We start from the raw sequence: 17,705 nt of genomic DNA on the forward strand, positions 1-17,705 counted from the left end.
TCTCTCTCTCTCTCTCTTGATAAAAAGGACCTCTGAACTCTACTTTGGAGCCATGTGCTGTCTTTCTCTCTCTTTATGATGCTGGGGGTTTTCAACTTGTGTTAAATGTAGTCAACTCTTTCCTAATATTTAATATTATTTAATAAATGTTTGCTGCTGAAACTGGTGGCAATAGCCTCTAATTTATAAGTAGCAATATATTAGAAACCCCAGCTAAGTTCCCCAATAACTAAGAACAGGAAAAGGCTTCCCCCCAATATTTCAAATGGCACAAGTGGAATTTCCCTGAATTTAAACATAATCTCCTTGAGGATAATCAGCACTTTGACATGTATTGGTAAATTCTTCACTTAGCAGAGTGATTGTCACACAATAAGCACTGAATATGATCTGAATATGAATCATTCACTTCATGAGTGACTTTTCCTCCTTCATGCCTTTATTCATGGGATGAACAGAGAAGATGAGAAGGTCTTGAATTCATAGAGGTCGTACTCTTTGGAGATGAGGCTATTTGTAAGCAGACAATCAGATACAAAACATATACAGAAGGATGACCAGAGGGAGGACACTGGCAACAGGAAGGAGCAGGGTAGGCTCCTGTTGGGGCTGGCCCTTGAGCTGAACTAGGCAGGAGGGTCAGGATTCCAGATCTGCACAAAGGGTCCCCTTCCCTGACAGACACCACAAAGTCCTGGAAGTGATAGAAAGAGACCTTCTGTCCTTACCTGTGCAGGCAGAGCTGAGCCTTTTGGGTAAACACTATTTTCATACATGGTGGCATCCTCACCTGGAGAGACAGAAACTCAGACAGGAAATTCCTTGGTGTATCTTGAGCCTGAATTCCAGGTCGGACTGACTCCTCCTCCTTCCCTCCCCTACTCACTCAGCAAACAGATGAAGAAGACACAGGAGAATTTCTTCCTCCCATCTCCCCACAGATTCAGTCAATAAGCCTGCATTTAGTGCCTATTATGTGGCAGACACTGTGCTAAGCATTGGGCATAGCCCGTGGGGGATGGGAAAAAATGCACAATGTTTCTGATGCTGTGTTGAAAGCCATCTTGCCTTGGAGCCTAGCTATAGAGGTGGAAGGGCCCCTTGAGGCAGCTGCTCCAGCCCTACACTAAGGAGGGAATTGTGGCATAAGCGTATTGCCCCGGGACACACTGATGCTAAGGACAGAGTCAGAATGTGAGCAGAGGAGCAGAAAAGGGGGTGGAGAGTGTTGAGAGTCTCCATCCCCAGGCCCTGCAGAAATAGTAACTTAGCTCTTAGTCCTCTAAGTCTTTGGGGCTGTGACAGTGCCTAGTGAGTACATGTTTTAACAAATACTGTTTAAAATGAATTGAATGGAGGAGGATTTTCAGAGTCACATCGTATGAGGCTTCATGGTCTTCCTAGCAATGAAAATCAAAGGGAGTTGGCCATCCTCAGAAGGACAGCACCTAGCTTCTCCTTAAAATATAGAAAGAAGGGGCAGCTATTTGGAGCAGTAGATAGAGCACTGGCCCTGGATTCAGGAGGACCTGAGTTCAAATCAGGCCTTAGACATTTAATAATTACTAGCTGTGTGACCCTGGGCAAGTCACTTAACCCCAATTGCCTCACCAAGAACAAAACAAAAAACCAAATAAAATAAAAAAAGAAGATGGTGGTTGGAGCCCAATCTCTGAAGACCACCATTAAGTGCTAGTTTCATTGGTTGGTGGTTTTACTCACCACATTTGTGTGCTGAATAGTTCTTCTCTGAAAGGTGGTGTTTGCTGGCCCTTGAGAAAGAAGAGACATGTGGGACTGATTCCCAATCAAAGCAATAGAGTTCCCTAAGCCAAACGGAATGATTGGAATAGAATCAAGGCTTGTGTTTGCATACCCTCAGGATTCATGTCTTAACCCTAAACACAACCCCCTCACTGTTAGTTTCTTCACCATTAGGTACTATTAGTCTCTACTCCACTTCTCCATGGAGTCTGGATCTGCCTCCATGGCCTCTTCCTCCACTTGGTTTCTCAGTAGGTTGTGAGTAGCAACCTCTCTTTTTTCTTCATGTGTCTCCCACCCTCCATTCCCTCTGTACCTTCTTGGACCTGCATTTCCTTGGTTTGCGTCTGAGAGAAATGGTTAATTTTAGTTACTTAACCAGTGGGCAAGTGAACAGCTGTTACTAAGAGGCAATCAAAGGTGAGGGATGGGGGAGAGTGAAAGCCCAGAGAAGGAGGCCATGCAAGGCAATTATTGCTGAAAGGTAAGACTTTGGGAAACAGAGGTAGACTAAGTTTAGAAGAGGGTAGGGGGTGCAGGATACCTTCCTGGAATCTCTCCCGAAGGACAACCATAGGAACCAAATTTTACCTTCCAGTCTTCCTGAAGAGCAGGAAATAGAGGAGGGTCTGGATGAGAGCCTGTCCAACTAGGACTCCAATCACAATGACAGCAATGGCCCCTCCAGAGAGTGAGGAGCCATAACCTTTTCCTGGAGATGTGTCTGTTGTGGACAAGAAGAGAACAAGAACCGTGAGTGTTTTTTGGGGGTCTCCAACATGAAGTGCCTGGCACTGGTGCACAGAACCTGGCATTCCTTGTGTATTCTAGAAATGCTTGCTAATCAATGAAGTGGACTTAGCCCTTGTTCCTGAGGGCCTGGGCATCCCTTTGGCAAGGTCACATTGTAGCATATCTGACAAATAATTGGGGACACCTGAATATTGAGCAAACGCATCAAAGTCTACATACGAATCTCTTAATTCATGATTTTCTTCTTACCATTCTCTATTTCAGCAGATGGCAGAATCCACCTCTCAGTCATCTAGGTTCAAATCTGAAAATATCTTTGACCTTTTCTCTCCTTCAAACCTCACATTTGACAAATCAATATCCATAATGTTATGGTTATTTGAATTGATTCTATTGGGAGAGCATATCTCTCATCTACCTGTCCTCTCAGCTTCTCTTCCAACCCCCCTCCCTTAACTCTTCCAAATTTTGGCAGTAGTTTTCCAACCATTATTCTTGTTTCTGTTCTCTTACCTCTCTGATTCAACCTTCATACCACTGTCCCCTTCTACTTCTCCTCATATACCATCCTAATTATGTCACTTTATCTTTGAAAACCTTCAAATCATCCCTGAAATGCAGTGCACTGAAACAGATAGAGTTCTGAGTTTGAAAACTGGAGACCTGGATTAGAATCCTGACCCTGTCTCTTGCTACTTTTGGGATGTTGGACAAGTTTCTTCTCTTCTCTGGACATCAATTTCCCAATCTATAAGATGATGCATTGTAGGCTAGATGATCAATCTCATCCCAGATTTAAATCCTGCAAATTTATCTTTATGTCCACCTCCCCCAACTAAACTGGCCAAATGTAAGGCCTCATCTATATCCATCTGATTTTTTTTTCACCAACCTCCTTTCTGTTTTTTTTCCTGCCTCTAATCTTTATTCCAATCCATGTCATTGATCTCTGTATGTCATGTGTCCTATGTATTGTCATTGATGATAATGAGCACCATTTGCTACAGGATGGGCTAAGGTTTGCTCATGGAAATGGGATCACTAGCTCTGGAAAAGAGAAGAAATAACAAAACAGAACTTGACCCACCAGTTCTTTATAATTAATCTATTTGGTGTATTACTTTCAATCTTTTCTTCAAAGTCACTTTATTGAATCTAATTTTTGTTGCATTGTGATCAATAGAAGATGCATTTAATATTTTTATTTTTAGCATTTGTTTGGAAAGATATTATGCCCTGATACATGGTCAGATTTTTTTAAGTGCCACACACTTCTGAGAACTATGTATGCTCTTCTCTATTCCTGTATAATAATGTAAGAGGTCCAGGAAATCCAACTTTTAAAAATTCTAATGTCCTTGATATCATATTCCAACATTCCCAAACGTTTATAGTTATAGTGGTTAAACTTTGTGTGATATTTACTGTGAGTCCTTGGAACTTGAACAATTTCCTTTTGGATTTTTATGGTATTTTCAATTTGGTATGGAAACTCTGGATTTGGGCTTTGATATTTCTAGGAGTTTTCATTTAGTCTTTTCTGTTTCAGGAGGAGAATTTTTTTCTATTTTCCCTTTGCCTTCTGGTTCTCATACTTCTAGACAGTTTTCTTTCATGATTTTTTTTGAAACAATGTCCAAACATTTTTTTTATTCCTGATTTCTCCATAATTCATCTTCCTGGCCAGATTTTTACTTTTTATCTTCTTCCTTTGAATTACCTCATATTTTTTCTTATTTTTTCAATATTTTGACTTTTAAAAATAGTTTTTGTTCTCTCATGGGTTCATTAGCTTCTGATTGGTTTATTCTAATTTTCAGGAAGCCTTTTACTTGGATAATTTCTGAAGCTCTTGTATTAAGTTGTTAATTCTCCTTTCTAAGTCTTTGCTCCATAGCAAGGAATGTAGACAGGATAGGCTGCTGGATTCAGAGACAAGATTGCTTCACTTCAAATCCAGGCTGAGACACTTATTTGCTCTGTGATCCTGGACAAGCTACATTTTTATTTGAGGCTTTACTGGTAGATATTTTGGATTGATTTTTTTCCCCTTGAGTTTGTAACCAGGGCTTTTCTGTATCCATAAGAAGTTTTTTTAAAGGGATTTTTTGGTTTATTCCATATTCTAAGTTTGATTCCTGAACTGGTACTTTGTTATTGGAACTATTCTCTGTACACTTCTGGAAGGGATATCTGGGCCTTCCTTGGTCTTGATTTGTATTCCCTGGTACCTTGATGCTATTGTCTCTGGGCATTCAGTATTGGCTTTTTCCCAACAGGTCCCATGGAGCTTTACTGAGGTGATTTTGCCTAGAAGTTTGCTCTGTGCAGATGAGAAAATTGAGGCTGGAGCTGCAGTCAGGCTGAGTCAACATAAAATCAACTGGTGCCTAAACCTGGGGACCTTTCTTGTTTCCTGCCTGTTTGGAAAGGTCTTGGGGAAGCAGGGACTGGAATGGAACGGTTGGGCTACTACTCTCCTCTTCCACTAGACTCTTGGGAAGGGTCCCAACAAAACCTATGAGCAGAGTGGGACAAGTCTAGCAAGAGAAAAAGGGGAAGCAGCTGTCCTCCCAGTGTATATCCACATATATCCCAGGGTGGAGAGGATGTGCCTAACAGCAGATCAACCTGGACTCCTTTTGTGTGGGGAGGCAGGGAGTGACTGGAGTACACATTCAAGGAAAGGGTCCTGTGCCCAGGGAAGAAAGATGGCAGCTGGTTTGCTCAGGGGGTTTCTGCCCACAGCTGAGAGGTCTCTCCCTTCTCCCACACTGTTAGCTCTTGCAACCTCTGGGAGAGAAGGAGCAAGGGCAAGGTTGGGGAAGGAGATGGCTGTTGCCCAAGATCCCTACTGCATATTCAGTTCCTGTACCCACTGGGTGGCAGCTTCCACTGTGTTCATTGAAGCAGCCCATAGTCCACCCTGCTCCAAGGCATGGAGCCCAGAGATAGTGGTTCCCTGAGGGGTGCACACTTCAAATCAAAGCTGGGAAGGATGCTGTCCACTTTGTAAAAGCAATTTGGCTGCACCGAGAAGTGTTTGGGCAGCAATTTGGTGAGCCCGATCACTTGGCATGCCGAATATGATGGCACCTTCTTCCAGAGCCTCAGAGAACATGCAGCCATAGGCTTTACCACTGCCACTGAGTCCTATGTGGATCTAGGCCTCTGGTACCTCCTCGGAGAGACCATAGACAGATAAAAGCTGTTGCAGGTATTCAGTTTCACACTTTTCAGCATGGCGGCCTTGAACCATTACCACCGAACCTTCCTGGACTCTGCAAGGTAGACTAGACCTGATCCAGAGCACCCTTGACCTAGGGAGTAGCAGCTTCTCCAGGGTGGGCAGAGAGACACCAGCAGTCACTAAGAACATGCTTCCTGGGGACAGCAGGAGAAACCTCAGCCAATACAATAGTCAGGATGTGGGGCTTGGGGGCAAAAAATAACCCCAAACAAACTGTGGAGCACTTGTGAAGTACTTTGGTGTTGGAATGAGTTGTCTTACAGCCCAAATTCTGAAAATGCCACAGGTTTTTGTCTGTTGGAGCATTGGCTATTCTGTTGTGAGCTTCCACTTTTCCTGACACAATGATACCCATTGTAATAGCTTCGACCATGTGACCTGTACCCATGAAGTCCATCTTCACTGGGTAATCGGGTTTCCAGGGTAACAGGGGCATCAACACCAATATTGGGGGCAGGATGGTGGTAGTAGATGAAAATGTAGGAAACAAAGTTAGATGCAGGGCAGACGATGACACCTTGGTTGAGGAGGCCTCCATGGTGGTGGCTACAGTGGTGGCCACAAAGTCTGGAGCTGTTGCCCCAGCCATTTTTCTCAGTTACATTGCTTTCTGTTTTTTTTTAGGGATTTCAGGAGTGGCTCAGGGTGGTGACTTTCTAACTTTTAATGTGCCCAAAGAAGTTTTACATTGGGAGAATTCTGATCACTGCCGTTCTGGTCTGAGTTTTTAGAAGCTCTTGCCTTAGATTTGGGTCTTGGCAACACAACTGCAGACTTGTCCCTTGTTGGAGTTTTGGTAGACTGCTGCTAGCCCCAGCCCCTGTCAGCTAGCTGCAAGGTGCAGGAGGTATGTAATTACAGGCTTCCCTTTGTTCTGAGCTCTTTGCCCTGGGTACTCAGCTGCAGATCTCAGAGACAGATGGAGGATAAAAGTCCAGTTCATTGTCCACTACACAGCCTCTGGCCATGGCTGGTCCCACCTGTGGGCACAGGTCCCCTTCTCAGTCAGCACTGACTCTGAGACCTAGCTCTGTATCCAGACTGCAGGGCTACCATTGGCTCCTCTTCCTGTTCCCTGCACAGTTCCAGGATCATCTCTGCTGGATCCCTCACTACTTCTTCCCCAAGTACAGAACCTGAGGCTCTCATTTAGGCTCCAGTTTTCTTTTCCCTTCCTGGTTAGTCCATGTGCCCAGACTTTGGTCTTTGAAACTATGCTGACCTTGGCAGAAAAAATGACTCACTGAGTCTTGGTCTTTTGCTCTTTCAAGGCCTTTCTTGGAGTGCTTGTGACAGAGACCCAGCCTAGAAGAATGCCTTTCTTTCTTTCTTTCTTTCTTTCTTTCTTTCTTTCTTTCTTTCTTTCTTTCTTTCTTTCTTTCTTTCTTTCTTTCTTTCTTTCTTTCTTTCTTTCTTTCTTTCTTTCTTTCTTTCTTTCTTTCTTTCTTTCTTTCTTTCTTCTTCTTCTTCTTCTTCTTCTTCTTCTTCTTCTTCGCAATGGGGGTTAAGTGACTTGCTCAGGGTCACACAGCTAGTAAGTGTCAAGTGTCTGAGGCTGGATTTGAACTCAGGTACTCCTGAATCCAGGGCCAGTGCTTTATCCACTGCGCCACCTATCCGCCCCCTTCTCCTCTCCCTTCTGCTACCTTGCCTGGTATCTCAATGACAAAGCTTTCTATTAAAAGCATTTTTTTTTACTGCCTTCTGACCACTCTCAGCTGTATTTCCTATATTCTCATCACCTTAGATTGGAGCTGAGGCCAATTTTGCCTGGAATTGAGGGGATGAAAAGGACCTTTAAATACCCCAGATTTTTACACATCCATGTTATTTGGACCAAGTCACAAATGGAGTAGAGATGTGACAATGGCCACATCAAACAAAACTCTGAGCCTTGAGAGTCAGTTTCAATCCTACTGGTCAGCCCAGTATTGGGGAATGGAAGACCAAGCAGACATGGGTGTGATCATTTCCTCTTCTCTCTGATGATAAGTTTTCAAGGGACTCCCTTTTACCTGCTCAGTGACCTTTGGTGTTCTGAGCCTGGCGCTCAAGAACCTTAAGAACACTCAGGCAGCCTAATGCTTCTAATCCTTCTCCTGGCCATGCCTTGTCTGCTGAGCCTGCACTGGTCTATATTCCACAGGCTCACATTGTACTTTCCCAGCTCTGAATCTTGGCTCAGGCTATTTCTCCAAAGAAATAGAATATTCTCCCTTGTCTCCCTAGGACTGTTATAGTTTCCCCCTCCCATTCCTTTAAGAAACAGCTCAAGTGCTAGCTCTTCTATGACATCAGTCTTAATTTCTGCCCACCCTCTTTCCCCACCAAGGAGAATGGACTTTCTCCCCAGGTTTCCTATTGCACTTTATTTTGTAGCCACAGTTTAAGTATGCATATCATGTAATGTTGTGTACCAATTACCTGTGTTGGACTCTGATCCTTTTACTAGATTGTAAGGGCCTTGAAATTAAGAATGGAGTCTTAGCTAAACCTTGTTTCTCCTTCAGTGCTTGGTACAGTGCTCTGCTCAGGGTCTGCTCCTACATGTTTGTTGAATGATGAATGAATTTTACTGTACATGACAGGTTCTAAGATTATTATAGGAGACAGGAAGGTTGCTTTCCATTTTTACCAAGTAGAAAATAGCAGTAAATGGACTCACATTCACTACAAATCTGACAACAGTCCCTAGAATCAGGTTCTTTGTCCTCTCCCAATTCACCATGAAAGACTTCCCTCCATGGACCTGAGCTCCTCCTCCTGGCTTCCCATCCTTGTCCAAACCAAGAAAGTTCTCTGAGGCAAGGGAGAGACAACTTACCGACCACCCTGATTGTGAGATCCTTAGAAATTGTTAAGTTGGTCACATTGTTCTTTGCCAAACAGGTATACTTTCCAGAATCTTCCCAGGATACACTTTTGATGACAATGGTGTTACCAGAGAAGTCGGAGTTCATGGTGCCATTGACTTGCCATTCATACAGAGCAGGTGGGTAAGACTCAATATGACACACTAAGATCAGTGGGTCTTTGAATCTGATCTCAATCACCCCATTCTCAGGGCTTGGAAGAATCACAATGTGGTCTGGTCCATCTGGGCAAAGAAGGAAGAGAAATGAGTTGTGAGTCACTGTTGGGGAAAGGATTAAAGAGGGAGGAGACTCAGAGTCACTCACAGTTCACAGTCAGGGTGAGGGAGTCACTTCTGTGGGCACGGATTGGCTTCGAGACTTCACATTGATAGGACCCAGAATCCTCCCTCTTCACACTCTTGATGGTGAGGGTCTGGTTATTCTTAGACATCTTCCTTCTCTCATTGAGTGACAGGGGCTGGTTATTGCAGAACCACAGAATGTTTGTCCCCTCATTTTCTGGGCTACATGTGAAGACCACAGTGCCATTCTCTAAGATGGTGGTACTGTTGGCCCTGAAGTTAAATTTGGCTGGTTTTCCTGTAGAAAAAAAAAAGAAGATAGAGTTGTGTGAGTGATTGGCCTGTGACTTTACCAGGTCATGTCTTCCTGACAAAAACACCAAAATCCTAGTGTAAACATTTCCATTACCTACATAAAGTAATGACCCTGTTACAAAGGGGAGGGATATGCCCCTTGGTTCTATAGTTGTGCTAGTTAATAAGGTGAGCAGGAAATACAGGGCATAGAGTGGGAGTCCTGGTCTATCTCCTCCTCAAGACAGGTCCTAGGACATGCACAGTCTCGTGAGTCAGGTGGGGATGGGAGTAGGGAATAAGCATTTATGAAGTGCCTACTACATGCCTTGCACATTTTTGGTGCTCTAGAAATACTATTATTATCCTCATCGTTATGATCATTGTTATTGTCATACAGTTTCTTAAATATTATATGATCCATTTTCATCTTCTCAACAACCCTGGGAAGTAGAGGCTATAATTTATTTTTCCATTTTGCAGTTTAGCAAACTGAGGCAGACAGTTCTAGCTATTAGAGAGTTTTCCGTGGAAGCACAGAACATACAGTTGTATGGGGCCTTATGGGCCATTCATTTTTCTCCATCTCCATTTGCCTCTGTGCTCCTGGTTCTGCCCTCTGAGGACACAGGGAAGACCTCCAATTTACCTTTCTCAGAATAGTCCAGCAAATTGTTATCATATGTCTCCCCCAAGTTCTAAGTTCCCTCGGCTAACCTACAGCTCATATGGACCCCAGACCATTCACCAACCTGGTTGCCTTACTTTGGACACTCACCAGTATACTAATGTTGTCTTCTATACACCAATCAAATTCTCTGGGTGCCATTGGACAGTCTTGAAGGACTGTTATCCCCTTACCTTTGGAAGTGAACATGCTTCAATTGCATTAGGTTTGTTGGCTGCCTTTTCATCCCTTTGACCCAAGTATTAAGCTTGCAGTCCACTCAGAACCCCAAGTCTTTTTCAGATGAATGGCTGTCTCACCAGTGGATTCTGGATTTCTGTGGTGATCCCATCTTTCATGGGAGCTTAGTCTCTCTTTAGGGAATCCCACATTGCATCCAAAAGTCAGGTGTCCTGCCGGCCCCCAATCTCCCCTTCTCTAAGCCAACTACCCATACTTGATTTAACTGTTTTTCCTATGGTGACTAGCAATTTCATTATCTGGACCAGTGCTTATTTATGCCTTGGACATTTTAGACCCAAGGGCAGGACCTCACATTGATATCCAATAATTTCATTTGATCTCATTTCATTCTCCATGCCAGCTTGCTGAGGTGCTCCCTTAGCCCGGGCTTCCAGAAGCTAGGGTCACCTCCACACATTGATGGGGATATTGGTGAAGGTTTGAGAGGAATGGCTAGGGAAAAGCCATGGGGACCTGGTGCTCAGAGAGAGAAGCATTACCTTAGGTCCAAAGGAAAAAAGGAAAAGCAAGAGATTTGGAATAGATCACTTAGCAGCTGCATACAGAAGTCCTGGTTGAAGTCCAGGGGTTACTAACCCACAAGAGCATCTCCTGTGCCTAGGCCTGTGTCTTGCCCATGGGGTAGATCATACCCATTTACAGAATATTCTTGAATTCCCTGCTTTGGGCTGTCTCCTTTCCCTAGGAGTTTCCTCTCCTACAACACAAGATGTCTTGTTACACAAGGAAGCTGAGCCAAGAAGGATTGACTTTCCCTGAGCCTCCAAAGCCCAAGAAGGGCCCAGATACCAGCTTTCCCTTATCCCTGCATTCTCCATAGTTGTCAGGTCAGCCTTGCCCCCGGGAAAGGTGTGTGTCCCTGAATAATGCCTAGCCAAATTCAGTAGACTCCCTTCTTGGGTCATCCTTCCACAGATATCTAAGGATTACTTTTGTGGGAATTTATTGTGATTTGGGGACCCTGCCTTTGGACTGAGATTAAAAAGCCTTAGGCCCTCAGAGTTTTTCTCTGTGTAAGAGGAGCTGGTTCCCCTCCCCCTCCACTTCAGTGGAGCTGAAAAGCCATGTGGGCCTTATAGGATGTCAGGTCAGATGGCTGGGGAAAAAGCCCCAGTTCCCTCTGCCCTGAGGGGATCTACCCCAGAGATCCCAGGCTTGTCCTGCCAGGTCCTAGCGCAGCCCATGCAGAAGTCCCAGGTGTGCAGCAGGGGGCACGGTCCCCTCAAGCCCTGGGTGTGGTGTGCATTTGAGGCCCCTGGCCACAGCCCTAGCACAGCCAGTGGATTAGCTTGGCATGTGCGGGGCGCAGGGAGCCTGAAGTTTGAAGGGAGAGAAGGAAGATATATACCAGGGAATTAGACAGAAAGAGGACGGACAGAAAAAGGACGCTGGAGGATGCCGGAGGACTAAGAGAACACAAGGAGGTCTGTGAGAGAGAGACGCAGGGATTCAGCGCAGCAGTATAGAGAGGAAAGTTAGATGGTAAGGGGAGTCAACAAAGTGAAAGGGGCTTGGAGTTAGAAGAAAGGAAATGAGCAGTGAAAGAGAAGCAGGGGAGCTGGAATAAAGGAGAAAATGAAAGGAACCAGTCCAAGTGGCGGCAGTGGCCAGCAAACCCATAGGCGAGAGGTGGCAGAAAGTTTAAAGGCTGACAGGTTGTATTTTATTTTTGTTATTCATGTTTCTACATTTAACTCTAAATTTATTCACTTAAATAAACCCTGCTTTGATTATTTAATTAAGAGGCTTCTTAATGGTTTGCTTATCAATTTGGTAGCAGAGCAGTGTGGAGAAATTTTTAAACGTCCCATACTAAGTTAATAGCAGTCAGATAGCCAGCCAGTCAAAAGCCCCCAAATTAGTCTCCCAGTTAGATTAGGGCCCAGCAAGTAAGGTAAAATATTTTTACATTTGAATGGTGACCATGAAGGGATTTATGGCCCAATTATAATTTTTCTAAAGTTATCATTTTTCATATAATTATAATTTTTCATATAAGTACAGTTATAAATTTTTTAGATTAGATTAAGTTAGGTTATTAATTTTTTTACACACTTTCCTAACAGGACTAAATTAGAAATATTTGAGTTCTCCTGACCTTTCTTCCCTGTTTTGGTAGAGTTCCCAGACTTTCCCTTCATTCATGATAAGAGGTTTAGTGTGAGGAAGAGTGGGGACTCATCTTTTAAACAGATACTGAGGGAGCTTTGAATCCAATAAAGCCAAGTAGGATTGGCCAAGGAAATGAGAGGTTGAGGGGTGGTCAAGACATGCTGGGCAGTGAGCATTCTCCTGAGAAAGAAAGCCACAGTAGCAATTTTATGGGATGTGCCTTGGCATCCCCAAAGAGTCTTATTCCTGGCATGCCAGAGTGACTAATGTTGGACTTAGAAAGATCTGAGTTCAAATCCTAACTCAGCTATGTGACTTATCAGCAAGTCATTTAACCTGCCTGTGCCTTAGGCTCCTCACCTGTAAAATGGTGATAATAGTGGCCACTTCACAGTTGTTGGGAGGATCAAATGAGGCTATCCCTGAAAAGTTCTTTGTAGAACATAAGGTGTTGCTTAGACACGAGCTGTTATGTTTTTATAAGGAGGCAGGGGTCACTAAGTGGTCTTTGGCTGGAGTGAGAGAGGGGTATAGCCAGACTTTGAGGTCATACTCTCCCTTGGGATCCTGAGCAAGTATGATAGGAGCTAAGAAGGATGGAACATGGAGAGGGAGGAGAAGGACACAGGCCACCTACACACAGTATGGGGAGCAGTAGAAAGTGCTTTTGATTTGGACTTAGAAGACCCTGGGTTCAAATCCTGGTTCTGCTCCTTCCTACCAGTGTGACCTTGGCCAAGTCTCTTCCCCTCCAAAGGCCTCAGTCTCCTTTGGAAGCTGAGAGGGCTGCACTAAAGCATATCTGAGGTCCTATTCCAGGGCTAAATGGAGGATTCCATCATCCCTGCATGACTGGGTTTCTCTACCTTTCTTTGTGCCCCTCCAATACCCCCATCAAACCAATGGGAAAATAATGGGAATTGGGGCCCATCCCTTCTAGAAGAAGCTAGAAGTTCTGGAGAGCCCAAATTCCCCTTGTGTCTGGTGAAGGGCTCAATCCTTTGTGCCTCCAGGACTGATAACACTCTGCAGGGGAACTGAGGCAGTCCTGGTCCCATCCCAATTCATCTCAGTTCCTATCACTGGGTCCTCTGAGGCATCGTTCTTCTCAGGCTCTTCAGAGAGTCCAGTGGCCTGACCTGGGTGCTAAGTCTGCCTCAGACCCATACCAGCTGCTTAATTCTGGGCAAGCTGCTGCCCCACTCAGTGCCTGGAGGACTCCGGGAGACCAGGATTTGCAGACAAGTTGGCAACCTTCACTGGTGGAGGGGTTGGGTCCCCCAGGGATTCCCTCTACCCAGGAAACCTCCCATCTTGAACTGCTCCCTATTGTCCTCATGTTCACTCCACATAAATGTTTACATGTTTTCTCAGTAGAATGTCCACTCCTAGAGAGAAGAGGGTTATATCTTTGCTTTTTGCATCCCATACCCAGCCCAGTGACTTTGTACATAGTAGGTGCCTAATAAATGCTTGTGGATAACAGAAGGATGATTCTTGGTCCTTCCTCCCACAATATCCTCTTCCCAGGAGCCGAGGGACAGAAAGGCCCCTGGGGACGACTGGCAGGGTCCTCTCCAAACCCTGGCTCCTGCCTCTCACCCTGTAGCCACTGAAAGCATCTGGCCACAGAAAGATGCCCAGGATTATTTCCAGAAAGACACCCATGGGAAAAAGCCCAGGTGTCCTAGGCTGTCACCCACCCCCATAGATATCCCAACCTCAGACCCAGAAATCCCCAGAGGCCTCTGGGATTCTTTGCTTCAGGGGCTCAGAGGTCACCTTGTCCAACCCAGGCCTGATGAGGGATCTGCACTCAAACACCCCTGGCAAAAGGGCATCTAGTCTCTGATTGAAGACTCCCAGAAGTCAGGAGGTCACTGTCTCCTGAGGTGACCTTCATGATAGGAGGCATATAGGGTGTACAAGGGATGGAATGGTGGACATGGAGGTCAGCAAGGCCAGAATTCAAATCCTACCTCATCAACTGACCAGCTTCATGACTCTGACCAAGTCATCTCTCTCAGTTTCATTTTTCCCCCTTAACAAATACATAGCACCTACATTACAGGGCCTTTGAGAGAATCATGTGTAATATGCCCCATAGAGCACTTTGGCCAGCATTAGGCCCTATATAAATTGTAGGTCTTGTTAACCCATTCTCCAATTGGGAAGCTCTCCTGGTTGGGAAAGTTGTCTCTGTCTGGAGCCCCAAGTGACCCCTTTGCTCCCCACATGGTGTTAGTCTTCTCCTCATCCAGCTGAGACCTCAGCAGGAGCTGGGCCCCTCTGTCCCAGTCTGTCTTTCAGGGAAGCCTGGGCCCCTCTGACTTGGCCTTTCCTCTATAAAATGAAGATAATACAGGTGTCCTCCCTCTGGGGTCCCTCTCCCAGCCCTGGAATCCTCAGGCTGAACAGGCATCCACATGGTCCTGGGACACCCGGGCAGCCAGGCTCTTGGGGAGTGTGTAGTTTGGGTGTGAGCTCTACTGGGCACAGCTGGCAAGGGAGGTCAGTGACTGTCCCCTCTCCCAACAAGCCACCCCCTGCCTCATGCAGTTTTAGTATCTTGGGGTAGGTGAGCTTCAGCACAGGCCGCCTGTCTTAGGCATAAGGGGAGGGTGCCAGGTGCCATTCTGAGCCCTCAGGAGCCCCTCCTAGTTCCAGTGTGGCTGGGAGAGCTGGAAGGAAGAAGGAAGTTACCTCCCACATACTGAATGCCCAGGGCCTCTGAGCTCTCCTGTGCTCTATGGGACCCATGACCAGGCTGCTCTGGGTGTGGGGGGTTCTCACCTCCTTGGTCTACTGTATGTGGGGGTGGGTCCTGTTCTGGATTCTCCTGGTCCCTGGGTAAGTTGCTTAGGGCAGAGCTCTCAGCCCAGTCAGAGGGAGAGCACTGGGGTGGGCCCAAGGGAAGGGCAGCACTTACCATACACTGCTAATTTTGCTTGGGCTATTAATGACTGGCTAGTATTGGAATCAACAATGGATACAATGTAGAGGTCAGTGTCACTGAAGGTGAGATCCGGGATGAGCAGGGAGCCATTGGAGAAGACCTTCTCCCTGATATCTGCTGGTGTCTGCACTCCCGAAGGAACAAGGTAGACAGCGATCCTGTTGGAGTTCTCTGTTGTCTTTCTGTACCAATTATAGCTGAGAGCCTCCCCTGAGAACCCCCAGATGTCCAAGATAACTCTGCCGCCCACTGTCCCATAGGGAGGACTTGCCACAACAGTGACAGGATCACCTTGAGCAGACGATGCCTGGATCCAGCAGCTGAGGATGGAGGCTGAGAGGGGAGGAAGGAGGCAGAGGTCAGCAGGGTCCCCTGACCCCCTGACAGGCCCAGGTCACTGAGCTGTCCCAATGGTAAGTGCAGAGGCTCCTAAGCCCGCCCCAGGGTCTGCTGGGGGCTCAGAGGGGGATGTTTGAAGGGGATTCATGTGCTTGTGCATCAGTGTCTGCAGAGCATCTGAGAGTTTGGTCCATGCCACATTTGATTATTCCTTCATGGTCTTGATGCCAATGTGGAAGGCAAGACACTGAAGGGAGAAATGAATCAATAAAATGTTGTGGTTGAGGATAGAAATCAGATCTTACAGCTGGACAGAAACTTAGAGATCCCTGAACCAAATGACCCAATTTAAAATTAAGGAAACTGAGGCCCAATTAAGGTAACACATGTACCTGATGTGAAATAAGAAATGGCAAAGGCAGCATTTGAATCCAGATCAACATGTCTCACTAATCCCTGGATACATTTTGAAGCTGAAAGTTTGGCTTCAAAACAGTCCTTGGGGAAAGGGGTATTCCAGGTAAACATAAGCTAAGAGGGGCAAGTGACCAGTCCAAGGTCCAAAGCTAGTAACCACCAGAGCTGGGATCCACACCCAGGTCTCCTCTGACTGTAAAGATGCTGCATCTTATTCAGAGGTTGCACAACTCCAGGCCTGGATGTTGCCCTGACTCTCAGGGATGTGGACTAATACCCTTGAGCTGCTACTTCTCCCCTGCCCCTGACTCAGCACAAACCGCCCTGGCCAGGGCAGCAGAGACTGTGTCTGGGACAGACCCCCTGGAACTGCTTTCCTTCCTCCTGGGCCTTGTCTTGATTCACTTGTCTCTGGGCCAGAATCCCCCAGGCTCCCTCTCCTGCCCTGGGCTCCAGCAGAGCTGGTGTCTCACCTGTGATCAGGAGCCTCTTCCAGGGGCTGTCCATCAGTCTGTGCTGCCCACTGTGTGTGACCACCTCTGTCCTTGCCAGGAATCTCTGCCTTCCCCTCCTGAGAGCAAGAGCAGCCCTTGGAAGTGTCCCTGCTGGGCTTCAGACCAAGGCTGTCCCTGCCTGCAGCCCAGAGCTGTGTCTGTTCTGCCTCCTCTGACTTTCTCCTCCCTCCCCTTTTCCTCCTCTTTCTTCCCCTCTCAGCTGCTGCTGTGGTTTCCTGGGTCTCCCAGTGAGCCCCTCCCCTGCACAGATCCCTCCCACTGTCCCTGGAGAAGTTAGTTTTGTCCCCAAGGAACACATGGATGACTCCACATTACCTACTATTGATTTCTATCTCAACTTGACCTTCCTTATTTGCCTCCCAGAATAGAGACTATTTAGACCCTAGACTGAGCACAGAGAATGGTGGGCAGAGGCAATGGACATTGATACCTATTCTGGGCTTCTATGATGCAGCCTAGTTAGCATATCCTTTCCTATCAGGCCAGGGGAGAGTGCCCTCAAGGGTTTTACTGTGCCTTCTAGGAGGGTCAAACAGGAAGAGGATACTGGGAATTAAGCCTACTAGAGTTGACTCCCCTATGGGGTAGCAGATAGAGGGCATCATACTGTATGACTCCACACAAAATGTCCCAGCTAACAGATTCAGTTGATAGAAGGCTCATTTTGGAGACAAGAAGATGGGAAACAGTCTTCAATTCCCCTTTTTCGGGGGAGAGGGACTGGACCTAGACATTTCCCAGGCCCCACAACCCCCAAACAAAAGAGTCAACATCTAGGAAGAGATGGAAAGAATGGAGATGCAGCAAGGAGGACAGGGAGAGGGGGTTGGCAATGATTTCAAAGAGAGATGGAGCAAGAGCTGTCAGCCTCTAAGTGGGTTATAGAAAGCACCCAGGTGAGGGGGAAAGAGGTCTTTGGGATAAGGTAATGAATCAGGCATAGTATGAGTGGAAGAAATACCCTAGAGGTGAAGGATCTGAGGATGGGGACATAGAGATGATTCTTCTTCACACCAAAGGCCTCAGAGAGGGCCAAGAAGCCTAGAGCACCTGGAGAAGCCAAGAAGATTGAGGGATTACAAGGAGAAGTCTTGGCTCTGCTGCAATTATCTCTTCAGTCTCAGACAGCTCTGTTACTTTACTGGGGAGGGTCATTCCTATGTGTCTGTTCTTTCTTAAGGTCCAGAAAAAGCCACCTTCAGGAGAAGGACCATTCC

The 17,705-nt window shown here is 46.1% G+C and overlaps 1 protein-coding gene and 1 pseudogene across 1 annotated transcript in view; both read right to left on the bottom strand.

Annotated features, from left to right (window-relative positions):
• Positions 1–16,564, bottom strand: part of LOC122748244 (HEPACAM family member 2-like) — a 35,724-nt gene extending 19,160 nt beyond the window's left edge. The window contains exons 1-7 of the mRNA XM_043993914.1: positions 16,447–16,564; positions 15,191–15,550; positions 8,947–9,222; positions 8,592–8,864; positions 2,356–2,488; positions 1,723–1,772; positions 729–790 (exon numbers count right to left, since the gene is read on the bottom strand). Of these exons, the coding sequence (XP_043849849.1) occupies positions 729–790; positions 1,723–1,772; positions 2,356–2,488; positions 8,592–8,864; positions 8,947–9,222; positions 15,191–15,550; positions 16,447–16,480 (1,188 nt within the window). The 5' untranslated portion in view covers positions 16,481–16,564. The remainder of the gene's footprint in view (positions 1–728; positions 791–1,722; positions 1,773–2,355; positions 2,489–8,591; positions 8,865–8,946; positions 9,223–15,190; positions 15,551–16,446) is intronic.
• Positions 5,304–6,356, bottom strand: LOC122748878 (annotated as a pseudogene).
• Positions 16,565–17,705: the final 1,141 nt, after the last annotated feature.

The sequence above is a fragment of the Dromiciops gliroides genome, chromosome 3, assembly GCF_019393635.1.
Source record: "Dromiciops gliroides isolate mDroGli1 chromosome 3, mDroGli1.pri, whole genome shotgun sequence".
Lineage (NCBI taxonomy): Eukaryota > Metazoa > Chordata > Mammalia > Microbiotheria > Microbiotheriidae > Dromiciops > Dromiciops gliroides.